The sequence below is a fragment of the Salvelinus sp. IW2-2015 genome, linkage group LG2 (genome assembly GCF_002910315.2).
Source record: "Salvelinus sp. IW2-2015 linkage group LG2, ASM291031v2, whole genome shotgun sequence".
Lineage (NCBI taxonomy): Eukaryota > Metazoa > Chordata > Actinopteri > Salmoniformes > Salmonidae > Salvelinus > Salvelinus sp. IW2-2015.
The window spans coordinates 35,398,672-35,415,341 of NC_036839.1; the positions used below are offsets into that span (position 1 = coordinate 35,398,672).

At 46.8% G+C, this 16,670-nt stretch overlaps 1 protein-coding gene across 1 annotated transcript; it reads left to right on the top strand.

Annotated features, from left to right (window-relative positions):
• The first annotated feature begins 5,023 nt into the window (after positions 1 to 5,023).
• On the top strand, positions 5,024 to 15,588 carry LOC111979100 (uncharacterized). The gene is made up of 7 exons (XM_024009389.2): positions 5,024 to 6,702; positions 7,355 to 7,428; positions 8,316 to 8,550; positions 8,979 to 11,080; positions 11,899 to 12,114; positions 12,451 to 12,571; positions 12,854 to 15,588. Exons 1-6 carry the CDS (start codon positions 6,366 to 6,368, stop codon positions 12,550 to 12,552), a joined length of 3,066 nt encoding a protein of 1,021 aa, XP_023865157.1. The 5' UTR covers positions 5,024 to 6,365; the 3' UTR covers positions 12,553 to 12,571; positions 12,854 to 15,588.
• The last annotated feature ends 1,082 nt before the right edge of the window (positions 15,589 to 16,670 follow it).

The following is a 16,670-nucleotide window of genomic DNA, read 5'->3' on the forward strand; positions in this document are numbered from 1 at the left end:
TACAGACTCCAGGGTAGTACCCTCATACTACACTCCCAGGTTAGGGACCTCATACTACTACTCCCAGGGTTAGGGACCCATCATACTACTATTCCCAGGGTTAGGGACCATTATCATACTACAACTCCCAGGGTTGGTACCATCATACTACAACTCCCAGGGGTTAGGACCCATCATATACTACTCCAGGGGTTAAGGACCATCATACTACTTACCAGGGGTAGGGACCATCATACTACTACTCCCAGGTTAGGAACCATCATATACTACAACTCCGGTTTAGGAACTCATACTACACTCCCAGGGTTAGGTACCCATCATACTACAACTCCCAGGGGTTAGGGACCCATCATACTACTACTCCCAGGGGTTAGGGACCCATTATCATACTACAACTCCCAGGGGTTAGGGACCATCATCTACAACTCCCAGGGGTTAAGACCCATATACTACTACTCCCAGGGGTTAGGGACCCATCTACTACAACTTCACAGGGGTTAGGAACCCATCATATCGACTACTCTTAGGGGTTAGGACCATCATACACTACTCGCGGGGTAGGCAACCATCATACTACAATCCCAGGGTAGGGACCACATACTACTACACTCCCAGGGTTGGGACCCATCATACTACATGACTGCCCAGGGTTAGGACCCATTATCATACTACTACTCCCAGTTAGGGACCATTATCATACTACTACTCAGGGATTAGGACCATATCATACACAACCCCAGGGTTTAGGTCCCATCTACATACACCCAGGGGTTAGGGACCCATTATCATACTACAACTCCAGGGTTAAGAACCCATCATACTACAACTCCCAGGTTTTAGGACCCATCATATACTACACTCCCAGGTTAGGGACCACATCATACTAACAACTCCAGGTTAGGACCCATTCATACTATCTACTCCCAGGGGTTAGGACCCATTATATACTACTACTTCCAGGGTTAAGGACCCATTCATACTACTCAGGGTAGGACCATATATACATACTCCGGGTTAGGACCCCATCAGACTTACAACTCCCAGGGGTTAGGACCCATCATACTACACCCAGGGTTAGGGACCCATCATACTACAACTCAGGGTTAGGACCCATCATACTATACTCCCAGGGGTGTAGGGACCCATCATACAACAATCCAGGGGTTAGGACCCATCATACTACTACTCCAGGTTAGGACCATCATACTACTACCTTAGGGTTAGGACCATCATACTACTCCAGGGTTAGGACCCATCATACCACTACTCGCAGGGGTTAGGAAACATCATACTACAACTCCCAGGGGTTAGGGACCCATCATCACTACTACTCCCAGGGGTTAGGGACCTCATACTACAACTCCCAGGGTTAGGCCCATTATCTACTCAACCCAGGGTTAGGAACCATTATCATACTACATACTCCCGAGGGTTAGGAACCCATATACTACTACTCCAGGGGTTAGGACCTACATACTACAACTCCCAGGGTTAGGGACCCATTATAATACTACTCCAGGGGTTAAGGACCCATCAGACTACTACTCCAGGGTAGGGACCCATAATACTACTACCGGGGTTAAAGCCCATCATACTACTACTCCAGGGGTTAGGACCATTCATACTAAATACTCCCAGGGTAGGGACCCATCATACTATCTCCAGGGGTTAAAGCATTCAGACTACTACTCCCAGGGTTAGGACCCCATTATCATACTACACTCCCAGGGTTAGGTCCATTAATCAACACTATCCAGGGGTTAGGCGCCCATCATACAACAATCCAGGAGTTAGGAACCATACATACTCACTACTCCAGGGGTTAGGGACCCATTATATTACTACTCTTAGGGGTTTAGGACCCATCATACTACTACTCTAGGTTAGGGACCCATCATACACTACTCCAGGGTTAGGAACCATGCATCTACATCTGCCCAGGGTAGGACCATCATACTACTACTCCAGGGGTTAGGACCCATCATACTAACTCCCAGGTTAGGGACCCATTACATACTACAACCCCAGGGGTTAGGAACCATTATCATACTAAACTCCCAGGGGTAGGAACCCATCATACTACTACTCCCAGGGGTTAGGACCCATCATACTAACTCACGGGTTAGGGACCCATTATCATACTACCCCAGGGGTTAAGGACCCATCAGACTACTACCCCAGGGTTAGGACCCATAATACCTACCGGGGGTTAAAACCCATCCTACTACTCCAGGGTTAGGGACCTTATCATACTACAACTCCCAGGGGTTAGGACCATCATACTACTATTCCAGGGGTTAAAGACCATCAGACTATACTCCCAGGGGTTAGGACCCATTATCATACTACTACTCCCAGGGGTTAGGTCCATTATCATACTACAATTCCAGGTTAGGGCCCATTTCATACTACTACTCCCAGGGATTAGGGACCCATTATACTACAACCCCCAGGGTTAGGGAACCCATTATCATACTACTACTCCAGGGGTTAAGGACCCATCATACTACAATCCCAGGGGTTGGGACCCATTATCATACTATTGACTCCCGGGGTTAAGGACCCATCAGACTAACTTCCCAGGGGTTAGGGACCCATCATTCTACTCCCCAGGGGTTAGGGACCATCCATCTATACCTACTACTCCCACTTCCCCACGGGTTAGGGACCCATATCCATCATACTACTACTCCCCAGGGATTAGGGACCCAAATCATACTTATCTACTCCCAGGGATTAGGGACCCACCTTCATATACTACAAACCCCCAGGGGTTACGGACCCATCAGCAACACAATATCCCAGGGGTTGGTACCCATCAATACTAACCAATCCCCAGGGGTAGGCGACCCATCATATCTACACTCCAGGGTTAGGCGACCTCATCAACTCTCCACCCAGGTTAGGCGACCCAGATGATCATACTACTACTCCCAGGGGTTAGGTTACCCCATATCATACACAACCACGGGGTTGGACCATCATATCTACTCCCAGGGGTTAGGAACCCATCATATACTACTACTCCCAGGGGTAGGGACCATCATCATACTATAACTCCAGGGGTTAGGAACCTCAACTACACTCCAGGGTTACAGGACCCACATACACAGACTCCAGGGGTAGGGACCCATCATACTTACTACTCCCAGGGTTAGGGACCCATCATACTACAACTTCCCAGGGGTAGGGACCATTTTTCAACCCCAGGGGTTAGACCCATCATACTTACTACTCCCAGGGTTAGGGACCCATCATACTACTACTCCACTAGGGGTTAGGACCCATCAACTACAACTCCCAGCGTTAAACACCTATGAACTTTCATTGGATGCTGTTTTTAATATTAAGCCCTAAGCATGAGGCATGAACATGAGTCTTTACATAGAGAAAGCAGGTCTCAACTGCTTTGAGACAAAGTAACCATTTCGGAGCGAGAGACTGTCCAGATATAAGATTGAGTGGAATGGCTCTAGCATTGACTATATAGTTGACTTACTGTAATTTATACATTTCTTCCACAAATAAAAAGAAGAAAAAGTGGGATTGTGATGGACACCCCTACGAAAACCGCCACCGACTTCTCCTCACGCATGACTTCAAGTTGTGGCAAAATGGCTTAAGGACAACAAAGTCAAGGTATTGGAGTGGCCATCACAAAGCCCTGACATCAATCCTATAGACGATTTGTGGGCAGAACTGAAAAAGCGTGTGCGAGGAAGGAGGCCTACAACCTGACTTAGTTACACCAGCTCTGTCAGGAGGAATGGGACAAAATTCACCCAACTTATTGTGGGAAGCTTGTGGAAGGCTACCCGAAACGTTTGACCCAAGTTAAACAATTTAAAGGCAATGCTACCGAATACTAATTGAGTGTATTTAAACTTCTGACTCACTGGGAATGTGATGAAAGAAACAAAAGCTGAAATAAATGATTCTCTCTACTATTATTCTGACATTTCACATTCTTAAAATAAAGTGGTGATCCTAACTGACCTAAAACAGGGAGTTTTTACTAGGATTAAATGTCAGCAATTGTGAAAAACTGAGTTTAAATGTATTAGGCTAAGGTGTATGTAAACTTCTGACTTCAACTGTATATGGTGAGGGGACAACTTACAAATCTGAATAGCAATAATAAGGCAGAAAGGTGCTAAGGCACTGCCACTTGCAGCATCATAACCCTAGACCAGTATCCTGTGGGAATTTACGAGCCATAAGAGCCTTAATAACCACTAGAACAGATCCCATTGTCTTTCCAACCACAGTTGAATGTACACAAGTACATTTAGGGCATAATCTGACATTAGAACAGTGATGTATATTTTGTCTCCACTTTTTTTGCATGTTGCATGTCAGGCCTTGGATGAAGAAGAAGATGATGTTATGTTTATACAGTCAGGTGCAGGGTTGAGGGCTTGGGTGGTTCACTCTGGTCTTACATCAAACAGTCAGTATGGATAATGCCTTACCTAAACTACATACAACTGGAAGCATGTTACTCATTTGATTGTAAAGCCCATCATCCTTATAAGAAAGGGACTGCTCTACATTCAATAATATAAAATGAAATCAATTATTGCCACTCCTGCCATTCCAGTTTGGGGGCACATATCTAGCCTACAACACGTTATGCATTCACATTAATAAACTTAGATGACAACATTGTGGGTGCATTTCTAAACATGTTTATAGTTATAGCATGTAGCAGAATAATGCCTGGACGTTTTGTTCTCTGATCGCATTTCTCGGTCTGAATGCAAAAGAAGATTAATCTAAGAATATGCCTATATGAATTCCCTAGAGAGGCATTTGTTGATATAAGAGAAGTAGCGGAATTGATTATTGTATCAATTCTATTTCTCAGTAATCAATTTGACGGTGGGGACTAAGTGAGGCAATACTGACGTCAACAACCTATCTTGATGCATGAAAAACACCCCCTGACTGGCAGTTCTAATGGCCAATCGCATTGTCTATGGTCGGGGCTCTTTAAAGTGTCTACTAATAGGCATTGAATGAAGGAGGGGGAAGATCCTGTGAGTGTTAGAAGGAAGTTAGGTTGTCATGTGGTAACCAACAGAAGGTTATGAGTAAAAAAAAAAAGATTATTTGATCATCTGACTTGTTTTGCGTAAAGGGAAGAGATATGAAATGAGTCGGGTAGCACATACGGGGAGTCTTGTGTTGATTTTAGAGACATTCTTTTGACATTTTTAATATTTGTGGTGATCGGCGAAACACCTCGATTCACGAATAGGTCGTTCAACTCGCGATGCTGGACAGATCGCTGCATCATCATGTTGCTTCCGAGTTAGCGAAACAAATCACAAGTTACACCAGGGGAATAGTGAGTCGTCGTCATTTAGCTACCCGACAATTGCAATTGTGAACAGAAAAGGATGGATACATCTGTTGATTTGGCTTGTTGGCACTTCGATGATACATTGTCGCGCCCAGTGATGTGAAATAAGAAGATAAATAGCTGGTTACATTGTATCACTTGTTTATGCCTGGGGTTGATGCGATATTTCTCATTTGTTATTGGGTGGGCGCGATTGTAATTAGCCAACATCTTCATTATGGGCATTTGGGACAATGAAGAATCAAAATGCATTTTCTTTCAAACAAACTTTGCCACTGAAATATAGTCTATCCAGACCTACATTATAAACATCTGGAATACAGTATTAACTTTTTTATTGGCTCCATCATCATCAAATACTCTATTGGATTTGTCAAGGAAGTGCACGTTTAGTCTCTGTTGGATAACCCCGGTTTGTGTAGGATATCCACTTTGACTCTGGATGAGACTGCTCTGTTCKGGTTATGATCATGACCCAGGAATGTATGGATGATCGCCAAAGAGATGCTGACTTCATGGAAATATGCTGGTGACATTTCTCCTATTCAAACAAATCAGCTACATAGTTCTTGTGCTGCAGACTGTTATTGGATACTTTTTGATTATAGTGGCTAAGCGTGCCACATTGTCTCAGTGAATGGTTTTAACCACGATGGAATGCAACATAAATAGCTTCTCCAAATAGGTTGCCAATATGTTCATTTGAAAGTTTCATAGGTCTATTTCATCCTATGTTTTCCTGGCCCGTCTTTAATCTTTTGTCACTGTCCACTACTGTCACCGCATCCACGTGGAGATGACAACACCTGACACTTGACAACTTTTGGGTCGAGGAAACTTGCAACCGTAACGCACTGACGGCTCCCTCTGCTGTAATCCCCAGAACGGTACAAGGGGACATAGCTTTTGTTTTTGCTTTCGGACGGCGGAGAGGAAGAGGGATAGACTCAATAAGGAAAAAGTAGCTTACAGCAGATACAAAAAAAGAAGTCCGGCTAAAATGGCCGGCGACTGCAACTATAAAACACAATACGCGAATGATGACACATTTTCTCCATCCAAATTACCCGACCGAGTGCGGATCATCGCGGGGGAGCCCGACGCCGCCAGTGTTCATACGGGGCGTAAATCATTGGGTTGCTCGCCAAACTTCGAATTGATTGACGGACTGCTGTACCGTAAGAAGTTGGAGAGAGGCTTCATCCATTACCGGGAGGTGCTTGACGAGGACCGACGGTTCGGGGCGATCGCCACTTTCCACCGGCGACGGACAGGCACGCGCCACCACTCCCTGGAGGACACGTACAGATCAGTGGCCGAGAACTACTGGTGGGAGGGTGAGTGTGGACTCGTGGGATGGTTCGTTATTATCGATCTTCCGTGGCATTGTTACACAGGACAATGATAAAAACCACTTGAGATTTCCCCCAAACTGGCCTATAGACCAAAATATGTCAGTATAATGTTATTGTGAGGYTTGGTATAGGCTGTAATTTAAACACATCTAACGCTCTCTATTGTGACTGACTTCCCCTATGTTGCTTCTCTATAATTTAGTGTAAACAATGCATTTCTCTATYCTCATCACAAGTGCATGCTTTAGACAGAGGTGTTATTATAATGCGCCATTTGTCATTTACATTTTGAGTCATTTAGCAGATGCTCTTATCCAGGGCGATTTGCAGGTGCAATTGGGAGTAAGTGCCTTGCTCAAGGCCATGTCAACAGATTTTTCCCCAACTATTCTGCCTGGAGATTTGAATCAGTGACCTTTTGGTTACTGGCCCAACACTCTTAACCCCAAGGCTACTTTTAGTCAAAAAGATAATGTTGAACTACATTGAAGAATGACTGGTTTTGTTTTGCTGTTCAGAAACATTAGCACCCTTTTGGTGGTCAAACACTGCTTGTGTAATATGGTTTGTTTTGTGAATAAAATATTGGATAAGATGATCATTGAAATAACATACATTATTGATTCATCCTCAGGGATGTACTTTCAGATCCGAGACTTTGTACTGGGATGTCCAGAGTGCCTTGAGCAGAGGAACAAGAGACCCGAGGTAAGAGATGGAACAGTAGAACATCAGGTGATCATCACCAGAGTATGTGAGCGGAGCTGGAGCGGAGCCTGCTCAATTTGACTGGAGTGTGGAGAGAGATTCCSAAAGGCTGGAGCGTCACCGTTACAATTTCGCTCCAGTATCGCTCACTTCATGAGCTCAGGGCATACCTGGCCCAGCATGCATTTGTATTCTACTTGTGTGTTGCTTTAGCTACTGTCATGGAGTTGGCTAAATATTTTCATAAAGAAACTGATAAATCGCACAGGTGCCAAATCAAGGTAACAAAGATGAGAACCAAAGATGAAAACAATATTTAATTCTAAGTAAGTCACAGCCTATATGAGCAATTTACAGACTATAATGATTTAATACACCAAAACGTTGTTTAAATGCTGAGCGCTTTATGTAGCTACCAGCCTAGTGTCTCACTCATCAATGCTTCACAAGGTATTTTCATTGTAGGCTATAGCATTGAAATAATATAGCCTAAATAATTATTTTATGTTCCTTCTTAGGCTCCCTGTCTGGATCCTGACCTATTYAGAGTGTTTATATGCTGTTTAATATRACATGTAGCCWATTTGAAATTATGAGCGCTTCTTACATTCACCTTTTCATGTTTATTAAAATAATTTTAATTGAAATCATATGGTTTGGTTTCAATACCAAATGGGAGGTCCAGTTAGTCACAAAAATAGATGGGTGTTGGTTAAATTGTGATTTTAATGAATGGAGCGAATTCGGAGAGGCTGTTCTTTTTCCTGTGAGCGCGGAGCRGTTGGAAAGGATGTGGAGTGCTGGAGCTTTCTCTTTTATTCAATCGTGTTCTCACAATTATTGGTGTCTCTTTTCCTCCTCTCGCTCATGCTAACTCTCTCCAACAGAAGCGTGTGGGCGAGAGCTGTCTCTCTCAGACAATGATGTCACACAGCGATGAAGTGCTGAATAAGCTGAGGAGCCAGAGGGAGGCTGGACTGTTCTGTGACATCACTCTGAGGAYAGACGGACGCTCTTACTCCGCCCACAAGGCAGTGCTGGTGGCAGTGAGTGAGTACTTCCAGGAAGTATTCACTGAGATGGACTCCGCCCCTAGCGCCAGGTCTGACATCGACCTCACAGGTATGAAACGGTCACACACACACGCCTTTCTGAATGGGGTTGTTTCTTTATCCATCTGTTTCTTTTTCTTCCATCTACTCTGCTCTCTCATTTTGAGAATGCCCATGTTGTTTTGGCATGGACATGACAACTACTCCTCTGAAATGAACTCAACACCACTTTCTACCTCACTTTCTTTTCCACTCCATCATGTTGGGTCTCTCCTTCCACTGTTTACCTTTCTCTCTGATCTTCTCAGCATCTGTTTTTGGGTCTAGGGCTGATGTTTGTGCCTATATTTATTCTCTCTTAATTAAATCTATCTTTCTCTCTCTCTCTCTCTTTCTCTCTTTCTTTCCCACTCTCTCACTCTCTCAGATAAAAATTCAATCTCTCAACTTTTTAGCTTTCACTTCCTGTCTAATCACCTCCCTCTCCCTGCCCTGTAGGTTTCAGTGAGTCTAGCCTGGTGTCTCTGCTGGACTTCTCCTACTCCTCTACTCTGTGTGTGTCTGAGGAGGACCTGTCAGAGGTCAGCACTATGGCCCGTCATCTGGGCATGTGGCCTGCCGTGGAGGCCTGCACGGCCCTCCAGAGGGAGCAGGCGGACCACACCTCCCGCTACCCCAACACGGAGCACCCTGCCCTGGGCTTCCCATCGCAGTGCCCTGGGTCTCCCCTGGAGCTCCGCCACCACCAGAAGGACAGGAAGAAGGGATTGGCTGGAGAGGGCCGGGAGAGGGTGGCTGGGGGAAGAGTGGTGAGGGGTTTGGGTGATGGCTTCAGACTGATTCTGGATCAGTCCGATGAGTCGGGGGAGGAGAGCCCCACCAGATGGTCGCCCCGTCGCCCCCTCAGACCCAGCGCCCACCCTCCAGGGAAAAACGGCCTCCCCCTCAGCCCCATGCACAGGATGAAGCTCATGGACTTCAAATCCCCCTCCTGTAAAATAACCTCTTCCCCCCGAAAAAATKTCCCCTCCAACCCCCGCACCCGAAACGTCCCCTCTTCCTCCTTGCCCCACACATGTACCCGTCTCCTCCGCTCCACTCCCGGGGCTGCCAAGGAGGTCCAGAGTATGCTGCCCAGGACAGAGAGCCCTCCTCAGGGCCGAAAGCCACCCCCAGTCCCCTGTCCTGCCTCCACCTCCTCCAGACAGAGGGCTTGCTCTGAGGCCAACATAGTGAGGGTGGAGGAGGAGGAAGATGAGAAGGATAATTTCAGAGCGCTGGAGAAGTACCGGCTGATGAGCGTGCTTGGGTTACAGAGGACGTCCCTCCTCCCCAGACCGGAGGATCTGATTGGCTGGAGGCAGAAGAAACGGCTCCGGAAGCTGAAAGTCAATAACTATTCGCTGACTAAGCGGAGGAAACCCCGTCCCCAGGGGTTGGTGGGGCTGGTGTTCGGGGGGCTGCCCCTGTCCCTCCCTCTCTGCACCCCTGCCAATGCCCACTTCTTGAACAGGATCATAAAGAAGGAGCCTGTGTATCCAATCAGCATGGAGGACAGGAGACTGAAGAGATCCAGACAGCCCCGTCGTTTTCCGCCCAGCGACAGGAGCATGCGCAGTAAAGTGGCATTACCGGACCTGCTGCAGCCCGTGTCCAGGCCGGCCTATAGCGACAGGGATCTCAGGCGTTCTGTCAGGGGTGAAGAGGTCAGCCATCCCCCTCCGCACCTCCCGCCCTGCTCTGGGAACGCCAGAGTTCCAAATCCCAAGAAGAACATCTCTGCTCTCAGGATCAAACCGGAACATGCCGACTACGCCATCTCAGCCCCGCCCCTCCCCTCACTTGGCCAACGCCCAAACACACACATCCCCCCTCCCAGGGCTCACCCCAGGAATAAGGTTACCATGGAGACTGCCAGGGTGCTCCGCTACAACAGCGGGTGTCTGTTGGCCAAAGCCAAGCCGGAGCGGAGTGGCATGAAAGAGGCTGGGAGAGCCCAGCATAAGTCCAGAGAGAAGAGCAGGAGGACAGGGTGCAACCAGGGAGCAAGGGGGGTCACGGAGAGAGGGCCTGGAGCTCTGAGCAGAAGGAAGAACAGCAGCATCCTCAGCCCTGACCCAGTCCCTCCTCCCCTCCATAGCCATCCTCTGTACAGGGTCATCAAGGAGGAACCAGCAGACCCTCTACCCGTGGTGGGGCCTTTCCCCGAGCCACCCTCCCCAGAGCTGGGCAAGAGGCAGATCAAGCCCCCTGTCAAGCTTCTAGATCCAGGCTTCCTCTTCAGCTTCTGTAGGCCGTCCGTAGGGCCCATGGTGGGGGTGAAGAGGGAGGAGGAGAGTGTGGATATCTGCCTAACACGATCTGTCTCGAGGGGGGAGAGGTTAGGTCCCGCGGGGGGCCCGGACAGGGTCCTGAGGGCCAGAGGAGGTCCCCCCACTTTGCCCATGGTGAAGAAGGAGCGGGAGGAGAAGAGTGTGAACCAAAGTCAAACCAAGAGGCAGGGGCCACCAAGGGCTGTCAACATTCACCAACACAAGGCCCCCCACCTGGTTAGAGCCACAGAGTCAAAGGGTGCACGCACGGCACGGGACATACCAAAGGTACACACCAGGGATGCATAGTATAGCTGTTCTTGCACATTCTCTCCTATTATTTGGGATGAGTTTCAAGTGGGCTGCTGCTGTTCTCAGTCCTCATCTTATTTTTGTCAACTTCACTAACAAGAAAACACAAGGTACTGTAGATGAAAGAAATATCATAGGTCTACTGAAGGACTTTTACCTGGCCAATTCTCTGAAATCAGTTCAGATCAAGGGAAGGAGGCAAGGAAAGGAAGCCAGTTTGAAACTATTGATATGCAGCCATGCTTTCCTCCACAGTTCTCCTGGGAATTTTAGGAGAGGAGTGGTAGAGGGGAGGTCAGGGGTGGGTGGAGTTAACTGTTATCTTTCCATAACACCATTTATCAGACTGAGGATTCAGTCAGGGGTTAAATGGCTGAACCAATCCTGGTCTGAGGGGGGGGTCTAATCATGGGGGTCTAATCATCAGTCACACTGTTGGTTTTCTTTGGTAACTAACGGGAGCATTGSTTTCACACTGTTAAAAATGTTGACACTACTTTAATGCTCTCTTAGATTACGTTGGGAAATGTCGGATCTGGGCTAAGGATACATGCTTCTTACTTTTGGAGAGTAAATTGAGTTGGATAACATTCCATATTGATTGCTCTGTCGACGCATACATATCATCAAGCTACAATATGTAATGACCATGTAACTGGGTGCTTGTACAGCAAAAAAGAGCACAAAGGCATCTAAAGAAATCCATGTGTGTTCTGTTGTAAAATGTATTTTAATGTTCATTTTTTAAATGATGTTATCTAACAGAATGGACTCTTCTCCCTCTCTCTCCACAGAAGCAAGCTAAGCCCCTCCACCTGCCTAGCCGAGGCCCCGCCCTGTTGGACTCGATCTGCCGGGCACGGCTCAAGCAACTGCGGAGTCCTCGCAGTCAGGCCCCCAAGGCCAAGTCATCCCACGTCTGCCTGCAGTGCCGGGCCTCCTACAAGGACTGTAACGGCCTCCTCATGCACCGCATCAGGCACATCGAGGGCAAGCACTGGCCCTGCCCTGTATCGTACTGCAACTGGAAACCAAACTACTACTGTCTTTCTCCTACCCCTTCCTACCCCCCACCACATCTGCTTTACACCCACCCCTTCCCTAAACTCCTGCCCCTAGCCCCCTCATTCCTCACTCTTTTCCTATCCGCTGTTGAACACCGCCCCCCCCCCCCCCCCTCTGCCTGGCCTGTAACTATGAACTGATAGGTATTGCACACCCCCCTCCTCTGCCTGGCCTGTAACTATGAACTGATATGTTATTGAACCCCCCCCCCCCCCCCCTTGCCCTGGCCTGTAACTATGAACTGATATGGTATTGAACACCCCCTTCTCTGTGTGTTGTAGCTGTGCAGTAAGACGTTCTTCAGGATGAGGAATGTGAAGAACCACATCCGGACCCATGACCAAAGGCTGTATAAGTGTCGCAGCTGTCTGGCTGCATCCTGAGAGCTGACTGGGGAGGGAGGTGAGTGTCCCTCTTAAGGGCAAGACAAACCATAACCAACGTCGGCCGTGCTCAGTAGATCACCTGTTGGTGTCGACGAGCAGTGGCGACTCAACATGTAGAATAGTCGGGAAATGAACACAGAATGGCAGCTGATGTTCTGAAGTCGGAGGTGACATGACGGCCACCCGCTGCTTTTAACTGTCCTATCAGTGAAGTTTGCCTTTTATGATTGAATTCCTGTCCGTTGGGCGTTGTCGGACTAACTCTCCAGTTCCCTAACTGTCCTGTTTGTGTTTTTAGGGTTGAAGCTGTCTACATTGACTGACGTGATGGAGAGAGTAGAGCACATTGTTGAACTGCAAGCTTGTACATGCAATGCGTCCATCACATCCAAGCACAAGGCTCCCAGGAAAGATGTAATTACTATGACGTTGATTATTGTTATTTAAATAACCAAACTTTAAATTCTTGTTTGCATTTTCAGTAGCTACAGGGGTTTCAACTTGAACTTTACACTCAGGGGGTGGGGCAACTGTGACGTCACTGTATTTAAATGGTTGACGACGTCACAGTTTATGTAAATGAGAAATGTGTAGAATGGAAATGACAAATGTATTATGACAATGATAATTATTACCACTATTGTTATTTCTATCATTATTTTTCTATGTATAGACTGAATCTTTGAGTGCACTTATACACGATATCACCAAAAGTATGTGGACACCCCTTCAAATTAGTGGATTCGGCTATTTCAGCCACACCTGTTGCTGACAGGTGTATAAAATCGAGCACACAGCCATGCAATCTCCATAGACATATTGGCAGTAGAATGGCCTTACTGAAGAGCTCAGTGACTTTCAAATCAAATYTTATTGGTCACATACACATGGTTAGCAGATGTTATTGCAGGTGCAGCGAAATGCTTGTGCTTCTAGATCCGACAATGCAGCAATATCAACAAGTAATCTAAAAATAAAAAAAATAAATACTGCATAGTTTCCTAAGGACTAGAAACGAGGTGACCCCCTCTGTCGGCGCCATTTTGCTAAACGTTGCACCGTCGTAGGATGCCATCTTTCCAACAAGTCAGTTTCTGCCCTGCTAGAGCTGCCCCAGTCAACTGTAAGTGCAGTTATTGTGAAGTGGAAACATCTAGGAGCAACAACGGCTCAGCCGTGAAGTAGTAGGCCACACAAGCTCACAGAATATGACCGCTGAAGCACGTAAAAATTGTCTGTCCTCGGTTGCAACACTCAGTACCAAGTTCCAAACAACGTCAACACAAGAAATGTTCGTCGGGAGCTTCAACAAATGGGTCTCCATGGCCGAGCAGCCGCACGCACACAAGCCTAAGATCACCATGTGCAATGTCAAGTGTCGTCTGGAGTGGTGTAAAGTTTGCCGACATTGGACTCTGGAGCAGTGGAAACACGTTCACTACAGTTTTTATTTAACTAGGCAAGTCAGTTAAGAACATATTCTTATTTACAATGACGGCCTAGGAACAGTGAGTTAACTGCCTTGTTCAGGGGCAGAACGACAGATCTTTACTTTGTCAGCTCGGGGATTCGATCTAGCAACCTTTAGTTTACTGGCCCAACGCTCTAACCACTATGCTACCTGCTGCCCCGGATGGTGAATCACGCTTCACCATCTGGCAGTCCGGCGGAGCAATCTGGGTTTGGGGGATGCCAGGAGAACGCTTCCTGCCCGAATGCATAGTGCAAACTGTAAAGTTTGGTGGTGGAGGAATAATGGTCTGGGACTGTTTTTCACGGTTCGGGCTAGGCCCCTTAGTTCCAGTGAAGGGAAATGTTAACGCTACAGCATATAATGACATTCTAGACGATTCTGTGCTTCCAACTTTGTGGCAACAGTTTGGGGAAGGCCCTTTCCTGTTTCAGCATGCCAATGCCCCCATGCACAAAGCGAGGTCCATACAGAAATGGCTTGTTGAGATGGGTGTGTAAAAACTGGCCTGCACAGAGACCTGACCTCTGATCTTTGGGATGAATTAGAACACTGACTGCGAGCCAGGCCTAATCGCCCAACATCAGTGCCCGATCTCACTAATGCACTTGTGGCTGAATGGAAGCAAGTCCCTGCAGCAATGTTCCAACATCTAGTGGAAAGCCTTCCCAGAAGAGTGAAGGCTGTTATAGCAGCGAAGGGGGGACCATCAACTCCATATTAATACCCATGATTTTGGAATGAGATGTTCGACGAGCAGGTGTCCACATACTTTTGGTCATGTAGTGTACCATAGCTTTGTTGTAAACCTAAGATTCAGTACATTGATGTAACGGAGGGGTAGCCGGAGAGTAGACGAGGCCCAGGTTTGAATACTTGAATGTTCACAGGGGTGGAGATGGAGTGTCTGTTAAAGACGAGGAGGTATATTGGGTTTCTTCTACTGTCTTTGGTGTTTAGAGATGAGTTGACTAGTGTTTGTCTATGTATCGGTTCTCTAGTCTCACCTTCAGTTTGGGAAAGGGGGTTGGGAGGGCCCAATCACTAAAGGACCCCTACACCCTATGCACTTGTTGTGATTGGAGAGGATTTGATTGATATAAGCAATATGGAGAAACTTCCCTGTAGCAGATAAAAGGACACGGTAGATGTATTACCATATTGCTTATACCTGTCAAATCCACTCAGTTCTCCACAAGTGCAAAGGGTCTGGGGATCTATTTGGGATTGGGCCCATGAGTTGGCTAGTTGGGGGTAAGGGTCTGTTTCCTCCCGTTGTCTTTTCGAATGCTGCCTATGAAAGGGAAAACTGTCAGGTCTAAATGTGAATCTCTAAAATGTATAATCAACATTACTGTCTCAATACTGATTAAAAAAAAAAAAAATGGCTGTTTGGCCTTTTTTATATATAAGAACCTCCTTCATACTCAATGCAATGCGTGCACATACTATGGAGACATTGAATATGTTCCGAATTTCATTTTAAAAGTCAGATAATTCAGACGCTCTCCCTTTGGTTATCTATAAAAAGAATAATATGAAATAAATTGTTGCCTTTAAAATGTTTGTCTTTTTTGTTTGAAATTCTAATAGTTTTTCACATATTTGATTCTCTCTTTGTATTATCTTGGAACTTTACAGTCTCATTCTTGAGCAATGCATGTTTGATAAATGCATMAGCTTGGACATATACACTGCTCAAAAAAATWAAGGGAACACTAAAATAACACATCCTAGATCTGAATGAATGAAATATTCTTATTAAATACTTTTTTCTTTACATAGTTGAATGTGCTGACAACAAAATCACACAAATTATCAATGAAAATCAAATTTATCAACCCATGGAGGTCTGGATTTGGAGTCACACTCAAAATTAAAGTGGAAAACCACACTACAGGCTGATCCAACTTTGATGTAATGTCCTTAAAACAAGTCAAAATGAGGCTCAGTAGTGTGTGTGGCCTCCACGTGCCTGTATGACCTCCCTACAATGCCTGGGCATGCTCCTGATGAGGTGGCGGATGGTCTCCTGAGGGATCTCCTCCCAGACCTGGACTAAAGCATCGCCAACTCCTGACAGTCTGTGGTGCAATGTGGCGTTGGTGGATGGAGCGAGACATGATGTCCCAGATGTGCTCAATTTGGATTCAGGTCTGGAACGGCGGGCCAGTCCATAGCATCAATGCCTTCCTCTTGCAGGAACTGCTGACACACTCCAGCCACATGAGTCTAGCATTGTCTTGAATTAGGAGAACCAGGGCCAACCGCACCAGCATATGTCTCACAAGGGGTCTGAGGATCTCATCTCGGTACCTAATGGCAGTCAGGCTACCTCTGGCGAGCACATGGAGGCTGTGCGGCCCCCCAAAGAAATGCCACCCCACACATGACTGACCACCGCCAAACGGTCATGCTGGAGGATGTGCAGGCAGCAGAAAGTTCTCCACGGCGTCTCCAGACTCTGTCACATCTGTCACATGTGCTCAGTGTGAACCTGCTTTCATCTGTGAAGAGCACAGGCGCCAGTGGCGAATTTGGCAATCTTGGTGTTCTCTGGCAAATGCCAAACGTCCTGCACGGTGTTGGGCTGTAAGCACAACCCCCACCTGTGGACGTCGCGGCCCTCATACTCCTCATGGAG